Source organism: Strix aluco, chromosome 9 (assembly GCF_031877795.1).
Source record: "Strix aluco isolate bStrAlu1 chromosome 9, bStrAlu1.hap1, whole genome shotgun sequence".
Taxonomy (NCBI): Eukaryota; Metazoa; Chordata; class Aves; order Strigiformes; family Strigidae; genus Strix; species Strix aluco.
Window position 1 is genome coordinate 21,755,518 of NC_133939.1, and position 14,796 is coordinate 21,770,313.

Genomic DNA, 14,796 nt, shown 5'->3' on the forward strand with positions numbered 1-14,796 from the left:
AGAAACCCGAATCCTTGTTTCTTTCTTGCTGCACTTTACAACTTCAACTGCACAGTATAAGGCACTCGATGCTTGTATTTCTGGTACCTTACTACTAGATACGCAAGTGTAAACATTCTGACATACAAGACAATTGGATTTGCATAATCACTTGTCACTCATGGACAAAACAAATTTCCCATTTTTTTCAACTCCTTCCGTAAGTGCAATATGAAGTAAATCCCCTCAAGTTAGCAAGAATTCTCCTGCTTTTCATATTTTAATAACTACAGTGCTGTATTTCTAGACAGCTTTATTTTTCTTTCACCATCCAGTTGCATAACCCTTAAAATATGCTTAAGTTTTTGAAAGTTTTGGAAAGGTTTAACAGAATATTTTGTTCTAAAACCTTTGGTGTAGATATGATGCACCATGTAATTCACTTTAACACTTCAGTGAGAAAACACATTTACTGGAAATATATTTATCCAGAGTATTAAAAAGGTAACTTATTTACATGACACTGATAAACCAAGAATTTTAAAAGTGAACTTGTAGAAGTTTTGCAGAGGAATCTCCCCAATATGTTGATAAGTTTACTAAAATTCAAAGAGGTTTATTGCAGTTTGCCTGTTTTAAAAGCTAGCAAGTACTGAATTTAAAAAACAACAAAACCAAACCGTCTCACCACTACCTCCCCTGGGGTGTTTGGAAATCTAAGGTGGTACGTCTCACAGTGGGACAACTAACAGCTGAACACAACAGTCACTTCAAATTTTGCCTTGCAAAGGTGTAGCACACTGAGGAAATACAAAGCTTTTCTTCCCACACCCCACCAAAGGACTTTTATCATCTGTTTCAATTCACCACTAAAAATTCTCTAATTGTTTACAAGGTCAGCTTTCTGTTTCTTACTTTCCCTCAGTTAACCAAACAGCAATTAAGTCCCACAAATGCAGGTTGGTTGATTCTCCTAGCACCTATCTACACATTTTTAAACAACACAGTCACCTTTAAAAATATTTTTTAAAAGGAACCAGTTTTTTGTATTAATTCTTGCTATAAAATATCAAAGTAGATAAGGGTGGGATAAAACATCAAACATGTTGAGACATTATTGATATACATGAATGTTTTACTCTTAAAATAGAATCAGCATTTGATAGCTTTTAATGTACCGAACTCGGTGCATTTGAAGGGTTTCAGAAACCTACGTAGACACATGTATGCTTTGATCTTTTTTGAACAATTTTCTAGGACTTTGTAGCCAAATGCCTTTAGGAATATGTATCTATATACATTGAAAACAAACAACACTCACTTTATAGATGCACAAAACAAATACAAAAAAGCCTTAGCTGCACAAGTGTATGTACGCACCCAAACTTAAAACATTTTCTGCTCTTTCAAAACACAACTGAAAGCAAATTAAACGGGCAAACAACTCACAAGAAATTGCTGCCTGAAATACATGGACCTTCCTGTCACGGCCTTATGAAGCTGAAATTATTCAACATGCAAAAAGCACTGTTAATTTTCATCATAAAGAAATTAAAAGCATTATAACCATGCTAGGAACTGTGATTATTTAAAAATGGATGCAAGAAGAACTAGGTCTGTATTCTGAAAATTGAGCATCATGCTAGGGATGTTTTTTCCTAAAAAAAGCACGTCCAACACATGCTACTTAGGAGAAGCATTTGGCTCAAAAACACAGAGCAAAGCCAAGAAATAACCAAACTGAATTCATCTGCACTACAGGTATCGCCCTCAACCCACTAATATTCATGCCTTTTCCCATCTCTCTCAGCACTGGTTAGTTCACCTTCAGCATGCATAAGAGTTGATGAGGAACTGTCCCTCCTACTCTACCTAATTTTGCTCAGCTGATTCCTTGCCCTGGACAATGGCTGCAGTGCGATGAACTCGTCACTTAAAGCAACTCTGTTGGAGTACATCTACAATTGGACAGAGAAGGGATGGAACATACATGTCAGTAAGTAGCAGCAGTAATTTTCTAAGAGAAAGACACAGGACAAGACATTGTTATTTAAGTGGAATACACATCATATACAGAACACAAGCCTGGTACCTTGAGGACAGCTCCTGGGATCATCACAGTCATTGTTTGGTAGGACCATTCGTAAGGGTACCTTAGCTTTCATACTGAGAAAAAAGGCCTATACACTTTTACATCTATACTTTACCAGACATCTTTATACAGTATTACCTTCTCCATTCAACAGAGCTGTGATTTATATTTACCCGAAGATTTATATTTTCACTCAGATTTACCTTGCTGTCCACTTCCTCCTATACGAGTCTGTAACAGACCTATAGTCACAAATTACCCAGAAGCTACTTCAGGGCAACAGACCTATGGTAAGATGGATGTTCTTTAAGGCCAGCAAAAAAAACCTTGGAACACAGGGGAAAAAAATAAATTTACACAGGGGCACCTTAACTGCATTAAGGAAGGTAAAGTTAACCAAATTCATCCCTCTATAAAAGTCAACTCATGCTTGCCTGTCAAATTTTTAACATACTGGCTTCCCAAAATGGCACAGATATTTTTTTAAGTTGTTGTGACAGAACAACATTTACGTTTAAAAGTTTGTCTTTAGCAGAATTTCTCAAGTGCTTCTCTCTCATACCAGTTAAATTTCTTTGCGCTCTCATGAATAACTTAGCTACATGTAACATCTAACTGAGAGAAAGACTGTTGATGCTATGACCTTATACTAAATAAAAGATATGAAATCAAGTTCCTTATATACTAAGTAGAGTAAGACAGATGCCTACAGATACAGTGAATTCTAGAGCACCAAGTTGGGTAACTTGCACAACTATTGTTTTCTTAGTTTCTGAAAAATTAAAACAATAGGGGCAAGCATTTTCAGTTAAGAAACCTGTGTTTTGCTCACTGTTTCTGAGAATATTTTAGAATTTAAATGATAGCAGACAGAAACAAATACATTTAAATAGCTGAGATTTAGAAATCAGTGACTAGTTCATGTAGCAATTTATCTTGTCCAGATAAGAATTTAAGTTTAGTTTACAGTTAGTATTTCCCCCAATATGCAAATATACTAATTCAGTCCTACAATTAAAAATTAATAAATAAAAATATTCAGTTATGGAGAGGGTGCACCTACACTACGAGAAACACATTTAGAAGGGCAATATACGAAGTTCCATATTCACTCTTTCGATGACTTCTACAGAAAATTCCTTAGCGTTTAGGATAAAGACATTCTCCAAATTCATTTTATCTGAAAGTCAGAGTCCTTTCCTCTGCTTTGAAACAGAAAGAAAAAGATTTACGAGAAATTTTAAACAAATCTAATGAGGTATAATAATGAAAGAAGCATTCTGTCACTTCTTGACAACAGATGTGCTAAGGTGGTCATCTGTTCATCTTCACTTACAACTACTTCTTCACAAGGACAGCTGATGAAATTCAGTGGGGCTGACTGGCCCATTAAAAGTAAGAGAGGGAAAATCTCAAGAGATTAAACCTCAAGAAAGGAACAAACAGGTGCCTTTTCGCAAATACATTTTTAACTATGATTTCACTATCAGACACACACAGAGAAATCACTGAATGATGGCTGAAGCATTTCTCGTCAAATCAGATTTTACATACCTTGACTTTGCAATATCAGGAATTAAGTGTTTTAAAAAAAAAGACAGTATTCTGGTAAACATAGACCCTAATGCTGACACTGTCAAATGGCAAAGCACAATGGGAATAAGGAGAAAAAAAAAAAAAAAAAAGACTAATAGAGATGCACAAAGCAAAATTCCCATGGCTATGAATCAAGCTATAGGAAAGGTGTTAGACATTCATCAAGATTCCTTCTTCAAAATAAGAAGTCCGACTGTGACCTTGATGACACAACTGTAATGGAAGCAAACTGAACCCAGAAATTCTTGAGAACTGATCCAGAAAGAAAGAGAATGCAACAAGAAGTATATGGATAAAGCTAGGGACTAATGATGCGGACTTTTTGTTTCTTAATTAAAGCACTTCAGGAACATGAGAAACCTCAACAACCATACCAATAGACTGCCAGACAAAACCAGCTGATGTGAAGGAAGGAAAGGGAACTGTTCAATAAATATTGCCACTAGTTTTTGAAGGAAAAAAGAACAGTAAGTATCATTACCTATAGAATTTTTCCTAAATCAAGACTCTTTAATCCAAAAAGTCCAATAACATGCAATCAAGAGTCTTATCAGGTCTAGCTGAACAGTTTTTGAAAGCTAGTGGTTATTTACCTTGGCTTTTAGCTACTAAATTCCAAGACTGGAAAAAGCAGCTGATATTCCAGTTTTGAAAGGGGACTAATAGGATATTTGGGCTAGCAATAGGTTTGTCATCATGATGTTGATCCTAGGGAAATTAAGAGAATGTCTCACATGGACTTTTTTTAACACACAAATTAGAAGGGTAATATAATTTAAGTAAGTCAACATGCACTTACATCAAAATAATTACAAGGTTAGATGCTAAAGGTAACTATTTATGTAATGCAGTTAAGAATTCTGTATGGCACATAGCTCAGTGTAATTTGCATTAAGCAACTAGGATGCCACAACATTAATATGGCACACAAATGGACTAAAAACTGATAACAGGTATCAGAACATAACTGTATATGGGATATCTTTGTCAACTGGATTCTTCATTCACTTTCACTTTTTTTTGGCCCTATGCTATTTGACATCAATGACCTGGAAGAAACCAACATAATCCCTTGCCAATGAGAAAATGATGCAGAAGATAACAGGTTACTGATGTATGTTATTTTATAAACTGAATACAGCTGGGGGATTCATGATTTCCATGCTTGGCACTGATGTATGCTGTGCTGGAATACTGTGTCCACGGGGGAAATCCAAAATTCACGATGGGGTTGAGGAAAGGTGAAGATTACAGGAGAAACACAAGAATGATCCAAAGACTGGAAAATAACCTTTTTGACAAAAGATGCAAGTCCAATCTATTTATCAGTGAGAAAATTCAACTTGATCACAAACCTAACCATGAATAAAACAAAGAACTGTTAATAGAAGGCTTTTCAGTTTAGCAGAAGTATAGAAAGATAAAATGCTGCAAACTGAAACCAGAGACGGTAACTATTAGAACAATGGGTGAGGATGACTTCTCCATAACTGTCACTAAAAAGAACACACTCAAACATAGATGAGATATTTACTTAAAAGACAGACTAATTTCAACAGAACAATTTCAAGGAGTTTTTGTAGCCTGTGTCAGGCAAAAGGGAGATTCTATTATCACAGCATATCTTTAGACTTCTTCTATGAATTTATGAAAATGCCACACAGGTAATTATCTTTAATGACATAATCAAATACATGGCATATGATATGATCAATATTTAAGAAATAGTAATTAAAACAAGTCCTACTAAAGTAATTTTTTTAATTACTGTTTTCATCACATTTTAAGAACTATTCAGTGCCAATTAGAGTTGAAGAGAGAGCTTCTAATACCTAGACAAAAATGAGAATAAGCTACCATCTTTAAAGCAGTACAAAAATGCATAGTATAATCCTCTCATACAGTTCCAAGCTGAGATGCAAAACACTGACCCCTTTATAAATAATTGTACTATTGTTAATTACTTAAATATAAATGTTATTTCCTTGTAAAATGGTGTCCTCGTTTTTGTAATTTTAAATTAACAATTGTCTTTTGAAATGAGAACACTTTTATATGTTAAACATGACAGCTATATAAGGAGATAATTAAGTATCACAGGGAAGTAATTAGTTTACAAGACAGATTTTAATAAGCATGTTCTTTTAACTATTGATCAAGTTGGATACAAAAGCATAACATTACCTGAGCTTTTTCGGTACTTGTTGGTTGTAGATGTCTGTACAGCACTTTCTTCACAACATCAATAAACAAACAAGCAACTACTATGAGGATTATGGCAAACCAAGCAGAACCACTTGACAACAGCTGAACAAATACAAAGTACATGTCCTGGGTATGTAAAAATGGCCTGAAAAGTTAAAAGAAGTGGCAATTACTAAAAGGAATTTCTAGAAACAAAAGTACAGCACAGGAAGGATCAAGTGTATCTTATTTTACATCAAGTAGTAAGTCTCTCAGGATGCAGAGTTACAACTGCATGGTGTCCATGAAGAAGTCTAGCAATCTGTTGGACCTGACCTGCAAAGCAACTCTGGGGGAGGAGGGTACCGAACATTGTAGGGAAACGTTCTGATTGTGTTGCAGGAAAGTAATCACCATCCTATCCCTCCAAGATCCCAAAATACAAGCAAAAATACATCACTTCACTGATGGAAACCCCAGCCTCTTAATTTGTTACAAACACTTACCTATTACATAGCACCCTTGGGAACCTATCTACTTTTCAAAAGACAAAAATTCCTTTATGGTCACAGGCTGCCAGACACAATTAATGCCTGTCCTTGAGCACAGGACAGCTTAGCAGCATTGCTCAAATTTCTAGAAGAATCACTAAAAGCAAGTGGCTACTCTAGGTTTAAAAATTTGTTTTTGACACCTGTCACAAAATTCAGAGCAAGATGGTAGAACATAACACTTCACTATTTTTTCATAGCTTCATCTATCATATGTGCTGTAGAAAGGAGAGGGGGGGAAAAAAAAAAAGAATCAAAAAAAATCACTCACCAGATAATTCCCCCATAAAACAAGGAGAATATGAAATAAAATACAATGGATCCCCAAGTAACAAAATGGTTTATCCATGTCCAGAAGTGAGTTTCTAGTGCCATCTGAAACAAAGATAACTTAAATGAACTTCCTTTTCCCCCCACTTCACAGAAAATGATAAATATCAGTCTGAACATACTTACGAACTTTCAGCTCAAACACTAAATATTGTTATAGCATGCAAAACCTACAAAGAAAAATTTTAACCACCACTGAAACCAAACATAAAAATCACTTATCTGGAATCCTCAAGAATCAATTACTTCCGTATAACTTTTGAATCAATTTTAAATTATTGCTCTATTACATATTTGCCTATATGTCCAAACACAGAGAGTAATTAGTATAATCTCATACCTTCATCGTAACAGTTATAACCATAACGGTGAAGACCAAAGTACCAAATGTCCAGTTTCCAAACATCTAGGAAAATGGCAAGGCAAAAATCATGGAAGCAGAAAAAAAAAAAAAAAATCAGTCAGAAGTATTCACAGTAACTTAAGATTCTTCTCAAATCAGCTACACTAATGAAACAAGTCTGTGGACATAAGCTTGTGACCACTGATCATCATGAAAAAGCAAGGATACAACACAGACTACTAGAAAAAAATACAGATTATGATAGGAGCAAAATTAACAACCCACAAGTCATCTTTCTTCTTAGTTCAAAACAAATCACCACAAAGGCTACAGGAAATATGAAGGAAGACCAAAACAGTAACATGAAATGATAGGAAAATGAAGATACCAATTTGATCAATTAAATATAAGCATCCAGTAGAAAGCAAATATTGGGTGGAAGGTATTCACTTTAACGTAAGTGCAAAACACTTTGAGTTTAAACATTTCCAGATTATTTTCAACGTGCAGCATCACCTGAAAGTTCACTTTTTACCCCAAGCACAGTTTCATAATTCAAAAATAATGGTGCCATTGTATTTTTCAAAGAAAATTCTAAGGAAAAGACACTTTGTTTCAAGGCTAATAAACACAGAATTAGACTTCAACTCTAGAATGCTGTATCTGCCACTTTTGGATTCTCTTGCCTGTGTAAATTAAATTATCAAAACTCTGAACAAGTTGTACAACAATAAAATCTCAGCTCTGACAACCAAGCAGGGATGGTGAGTTTGTAATCTAACACACATGCTACTCAGACACACGCTGCAATTCCACAACAGGTCCAACTGCTCTGCTCTTGTAAGCAGTCTGAGTGCTGAAACTGAAGACGTTGCTGTTTCATAGCTATTTTTGCCACTGACATACTGAACAACGACCAGACCCTAAACTCCGTATTTACTGGTAGCAAACTAAGCAAGCAAGGAGAAAGGTACCACATGCAGACAGGCAAAGTCATCCTAGAGTTGATTTGTTAGTACAGCACAGAGGCACAGAACTGGGATTCACGCAGTTGTATTCCTTGTTACAGAGCTCTGACAAAATAAATCCCAACAGCCTAATGATAGATCTCACAACTGCTTTTCTCAGTTGAGCCAGCCATAAGTCTAGATTTACTGATAAATTTAAAGATCTTTGTTAATGCGCCTTCTGAAGCCTTCTATTTACTTTTCATACTTACAGTAATGTTTAACAAGCAACATGCTTGCTGTTAACTGCTGCAATAATAACCTTAAGGTAAAATTAGACTACTGCTCCTGAGTGACCTGTGAAAGAAAGTGTCTTTGCTAACACTGCTCTCAATGGTCACAGAGTTAGAATGCAAAACACGAACAGGTTCTTGCCACCATTTTATTTTTGAACACATTTACACTGTGGATGCTGCATCCTTCAATCCTGTGAAGTAACAGATACAATATTTTGTATCTTCTCCTATTCTAAACTCTTACCATTTGCCTGTTAGGTTTCAATATCTGACGACATGCACAGCATGAAAAAGGGGGGAGAAAAAAAGAACTAAAAGATCAAGTTGTTGCACAATGTGTTGAGGTAAGCCTAATATATCACCAGCATTAACAAATTATTTACCATCTCTTCTATTCTGCTTTGCTCCAAACTGAGAACTTGGAATGAATATGTGAGGCTTTGCACTAACACTACCCTGTATTACACATTCACACGAAGGGATCACTTCTTGAGGACTTCTTACAAGAAATCCCTTCAGCAGTACATTAGCTTCTCTTGCCCTTAACTTTGGCTTTTTCAGGCAGACGTTAAATTTGCAACACACTTTATGCACCACAGATATTTTACTGCAACACACAGTTCTACCAGTTTCAACAACCATCTTTTAGTACAGAGAGGTAGATGCTAGCTCTAAATAAAATCTAAGACTTTTTTTTTAAGTCACATCACAGAAAACATGAGAAGCCAAAGGGCATCTGAAAGCTTTATTTCCAATATACTCATTCACTAAGTATATTTAAAAAACCCTGAGGTTCATTTATACAAGAAACCATCAAAAGAACCTTCTCCATAAAGTCTACATTAACACACTGGTCTAGACGTAACAGAATATAATCTGTTCCCCAAACTAACATTTGTTACTAAATTCAATGAAAAAAAATCTGTTCCTGCCTTGTGGACATTTACTAATCAATTTTGAAGTGAGGTGCTTGACAACTAAGACAGATGCACAGAAACACACTGATGCATAGTGTAAAATTACTTCATTAGAAGAGTACTGAAGGTCCTTTACCAGTTCACAGGAACTTCAAAGTCACACAGCTTGTAACAAATTACAAGAGAGGACACACTCATACCTCAGTTGCAAGAGACATTTTAGTCTAAAATACAACTATTTTAACGTTCTTACCAAACACCTCACAATGAAATAGATACTCCAGCCAGCTGCACCACTCCCCCTTTATTGCTCCTTTTTCTCCAGGGATGCTAACCACCAGTTCAAATGCTCTCTGATTTTAGTCACTCAAGACAATTCTGGCCATTGTCTATACATCATTATATGGAAACCCTTTTTTTGGCTAAGCTTCCTGAGCTCATGTCCACTCTCTATCACTAGGTGACCACTGTGAATATGGCATGATGGTATTTTCGTACCTTGTGCCCTAACTTGCAACTCTATCAAACACAACAAAAGAATCAGCAAGCACTTCATGTCAGTGGTAAGAATGGCATAATGAGAGAAGCAAATGTATTTTTGCATTGCTACCCATAAGAGTTTTATGACAGAAAAATCAGTATCTAATTGTTCTAAGTTACGTTAACTAACTCAGAACTGGGGAAAATGAGGAAGCAGGCTTGTAATGGTTTCATCCATTAGAGTTTTTTGTGTATGATTTTTCCTGTGAACTTTAACATCTTTAAAATAGAAAGTGTCAAATTAGTATTTGATTATTCCATTAAGTTATTGTCTTAAAAAGATCATTGAATGAAAAGTATAATTTAAAAGCAGCTTGCACCACTTAATTTTTAAAAATCCTGAGTAATTAAAATAATACATTTTCAGGAGCAGCTTTAAGACTTTTGGCAACTTTCAGATTTAAGACTAATTTTGTAAGAGATGGTAAAGAGAAGCCATTGTTTGACATTGCAAGTAAGTCCAACTCAAAATCAGTTTTGAATGAATGAATATAAATTCTCATTTACTGAAATTATAACATGATTTTGACAAAAATAGTATACAAAATTAAAAAAAGTTGAAGACAACCATAATACATTTATAATCTCGAAAGATATGTTCTTCATGGACATACACTTTCTGACAACATGTCTTACGTTTTCCACGCTAAGAAATATTACTCTTGCGAGCACAAACAAATATTGGCAAAGTATTTTCGGTAATTATGTAGTTCATAAAAATAGCTTAGATTTTTCTGACACAAGAGGACTTTTCCAAAAAACCCAACAAATATCACCAAAAATACAGTGGTAGAATAATTCTTACGATACTGTACCTGGCCATTTCCCAGCAGAGAAGTGTCTTCTCCCATTAGAAGGTATGAGCCATAAAAAAAAACAAATGCATGAAAGAAGCCCAAGATGGTCCAGTAAAGAAATGGTTTAAATCCCAGATGGGCATTTTTACTGATGTCTCTGCAAAAATAAAAACAAATTTTGGATTTCAGATTGTCTTTCTATAATCCATCAGCTATTCACATTGCATGACTGCTACTGCTTTGAATATATGTAACTTTCAGCTGTACCAAGATACATTTAACAAATGCTGACATATGAAAAAGATACATAAATCATGGGCAAAAAAAGAACTCTGAGCTCTCGTGATTTGCCTCTGCTTTACACAAGGATCACCAATGGCAAAGAGCAAATTCAGAATAGCACAAACTAGAATTCTTGTCCCTGGAAGTAGAATTGCAAGAGGAAGAAAAAGTCAGATCTCCTGATACTTGCCCCTTGTTCCACTTAAAAGACCTTTAGGAAAAGAGAAACATCTAAGGGACATCTCTTTTTTTACAAAAATACACACTTTTTTCTCCAAAAAGCAGTATGCAGTGCAACATGCTACCACTGGGAGGACATCCAATTCTACAGGAAATCACTTCCCCTCTTAGTAAAACATTTTTTGGTGGTGATTCCCCTAATCACAGTGTCCTAGTTTTTCATTTGTGTGTAATGGAGAAGAAGGCTGCCAATCATGTAAGCTGACCAAGAGCTCAATTCTCTTCCAGTCTTAACATGACAGACATAAAATGACGCTTCTCTTAAAATACTCACTCATTTAGGATGGAAACTATGTGGCTGCAGTTCTTCCTCATCAAGATAGTTACTAAAAATTGCATAAACTACAGATAAAAACACTGTCGGAATGCATAATAGCAAGTTCACACTTCTGCAGGTGCCACTGTTGTTCTAAATTATGTGCTACTGTGACAATATACGTAAGATATACATACCGATAGAGCACAGGTTTACTTTGTAATACATGCGGATGCACATGCTGTTCAAAAAGACTGTATATGAGGACAGGCAAGGAAGTGAAACAAATATTGTACAAAGTCAGGTATACACTGTCATAGAGTGTCTGAAAAAGGGAAACAAAAATTATTTTGAGTCTTGTAAAGAAAAAGAGTTGTTTATGTTAAAATTTATTAGCACACTAATAGCAGCAACAAATCATTGATTACGTGAATTTTCTAGTTAGAAAAAGCTATACTCACATAACCATCAAGTACCATCAAACTATCAAATACAGAAAGTGAAGCTGAATATTTCTTAAGTGTAAAATCTGTGCTGCTCCTGTGTAGTTATTTCCCATTTTTTTTAGTTATTTACCCTGAGTGTTTCATACACATTTATCAAGATGTAAGGCATCCAATACTTACTTGTTGTGAAAACAAACAGAAGAACTGATATAAAAATTGTGGTGTAATAAAGCACACATTCTGAAAAAAGAAAAGTGGAAGAAAGAGTTAATCCTCAATATATGCCTCACAACCCTAAAAGAAAGTGCTAACTCTTACAAGCTGGTAAAAATACACAGGGAGAGCATAAAGCATTTCAGCATTTTACTTGACAAAGTAAAGTAATATGCTTTGCTTAAGAGCATGTTTTGTTTGTCCTTTGGGACAACGACCCTGAAAAATATAAACTTAATTGTATGTGCTTGATAAACACATCTCATTATGGGAGTACAAGTAGTATTAAAGGAGGAGAAGTTTCTTTCTAAAAATTTCTTTGCAACAGTTTCCACATTTCATTCAAGAAGCCTGTGCCCTGCTCATGTGAGCTTTTGCATGGGAGTAGACAAAACAGAAACCAAAACCTAACACTATGCTGGTACCTTTAAAAAAAAGCAGACAATAGAAGTTAAGAAGTGGCTGCTCCATGTCCACAGCTCCCTGAGAGGTATCCACAGATAAACTCAGTCCCTGGTGCTTACTTCCCTTGCAGTTTTCACCTCAGAATTTCCTCAGTCAGGGCTGGGACTGTTAAGGATTTTTTTAAAGGTCAGCCTGCTGGCAAAAAGCACGCTCTCTCCCCAACACGCTTTCTGTGGGCCCTTCCCTCCCTCAACCACTTCCTGTGCTCTTTTTTCCTTTTAAGATGAATGGATTTGGTTCATATTAAATCAATAAACAAAATAGGTTGTACTTTTACATCTCACTAAAGAATGCATTTAATTTCAAGCTACTAATACTGCTTTCACAGAGCAAACATGTCTGCCTGTCAGTCTAGGCAAACTTATTGTGGTATTTGAAACCTGTTTCTAGATGGAAGTACTCAACAACTGCATAGTTAAAACTACTGCATTTGGTTGTAAAATATATAAAAAAGCCCAGAAAACATGTTTGAACAGATATTTAACCTGTTCCCAACAAAAGTCTTAGACCTGAATTCTTGCTGAGAAACAGTTAAACATTTTTCTGTGAACTTCACTGGCACTCTTTGAAGACTTACCTTATAAAAAAAGTACTGTACAAGGGTTGCTATTCTAATATAGTAAAAGTGCCCGTGAACAAAAAGCAACTTGGAGAGGAATTTAAACCGTGCTATTGCATAGTCACTGTTTCTTACAGCTTGTCTTCCTTCCTTGCCCATGATTCCTGTAATATTTGGGAAACAAAACAGAAAACAGATTAAACATTATGAAAATTAAAGTTTAAAAAAACCCAAACAACACACACCTGAAGCTACAGCTCTGTCTACCTGCACTTCAATGTTATAATGACTTCAGCAACTTTCAGTTCCAAAAGAAGGCATTATTCCTGACACAACTAAGGGAAACTGCTCATTTGATGCTGGTTTAATTAAAAACCAACCAAACAAAACCCCACTATTTCCGTAAACTATACTTAAGATTTTTATGGCAAGACCTAGGAATAACAACACTCATACAAAACCAAGATTCCCAAACCAAGCAAATCATTATCAATCCATCATCAATTTACTTAGTGTGCTTTACTTCAGAGAGGTTTTTCTTACACTACTTTCTGGAAATAATATATAACCTATACTCAACAGCAGAATTAAAGAAATGCAGTTCTTACAGTATCAGTTTACTTAATCTGATGGGCTGACAATGTTTGTCACAGCTGAACACAAAATCATTTCTAAAAAATATTATTAAGATGAGGATAAGCATACACACAGAACACAAAATGCTCTTTTACAGAAGAAAAGTGGCCCAGAATTCCTGAAAACAAGACACTTAAAAGTGCTAGTTGCTTTTGAAAAAAATAGTCTGAAGGTCCTGTCAACCTCAATGGCAAAGACTTGCTAGTTCTGACCAGCGTACATGTAATGTCTAATATGTTACAAATTACAATAAAAACTTGGATAATTTTATTTTTAATAAGCTTCAGTTAGTTGACAAACTCGCTGTAGAATAAAGCTTCATTTGCTATTGGCCTGTAACCTTCTCAAGCAGGCTACTCCCATGGTCTTAAAAATCATGGACACATGATTTATGTGATAAACATTACATACACCTTTTTAATCACAAAGTGTGACAGACAAAATATGTTGATGTATCAATACCTTACAGAAGAACCTTCAACATTTACTATTCTAATAAACACCATCCAAAGTCAGTAAAGGAAATACAAAACCATTACGTGATGGGTACCAATTCAGTTATACGTACGTTTTGTTTTGCACTCAGTTATAAAACACAGCAAGAAAATAATGTTTAAAGAAGGTCCTGGGTAGATAACAGAAAACAATATAAACAGAGAAAAATACCAAGCTTAGCTGAAAATCAGTAACAGTCTCTCAAGAGATACAATGAAAGCCTTCTCCTCAAAGACAAACTAGACACAGATGGCATTTCTACAGTGACACAGACATGGTGCAAACACTGGCAGTTTAGTGCAAAGAAAGGTTTAAAGGTCAAATTTACACAGGAACTCAGAACCTGACAATGTCTGAAGTTAGAGATAGCCACTTCCAATATATGAAGCAGAGTACTGCTGAGATTCTACTTACAGAAAATCTTTGCTGTTCTTAAGGCATCGTTAAGCAGGACCTCTGATTATTGGTAGACTACACAATAAACCTAAGACTTCTAAAAGCAGACAGCCTTAAATGTTAAATTTCACTAAAACTCTGTTACAACAGATGACTCAGATTAACACCCTGTCATTCACAGGTGCAAAACCACTAGAAGCTTAGCGGTTTATGAACACTGTTCATGACCAAATCCT

General features: G+C 35.3%; 1 protein-coding gene across 15 annotated transcripts in view; it reads right to left on the reverse strand.

The window, feature by feature from the left end:
* Nucleotides 1-14,796, reverse strand: part of ATP11B (ATPase phospholipid transporting 11B (putative)) — a 71,448-nt gene that overhangs the window by 14,934 nt on the left and 41,718 nt on the right. For 7 of the 15 annotated variants that reach the window (XR_012624319.1, XM_074834194.1, XM_074834193.1 and 4 more), the window contains exons 22-29: nucleotides 13,052-13,197; nucleotides 11,977-12,036; nucleotides 11,548-11,675; nucleotides 10,591-10,729; nucleotides 8,563-8,586; nucleotides 7,073-7,138; nucleotides 6,674-6,777; nucleotides 5,852-6,017 (exon numbers count right to left, since the gene is read on the reverse strand). Coding sequence is in view for 12 of the 15 variants with exons in the window: in XM_074834194.1 (XP_074690295.1) it covers nucleotides 5,852-6,017; nucleotides 6,674-6,777; nucleotides 7,073-7,138; nucleotides 8,563-8,586; nucleotides 10,591-10,729; nucleotides 11,548-11,675; nucleotides 11,977-12,036; nucleotides 13,052-13,197 (833 nt within the window). In the remaining 3 variants the exon portion in view is untranslated. Of the gene's footprint in view, nucleotides 1-1,851; nucleotides 1,938-5,851; nucleotides 6,018-6,673; nucleotides 6,778-7,072; nucleotides 7,139-8,562; nucleotides 8,587-10,590; nucleotides 10,730-11,547; nucleotides 11,676-11,976; nucleotides 12,037-13,051; nucleotides 13,198-14,796 lie in introns of all 15 variants that reach the window. The other 8 variants (XR_012624321.1, XR_012624320.1, XM_074834189.1 and 5 more) reach the window with 2 other exon arrangements.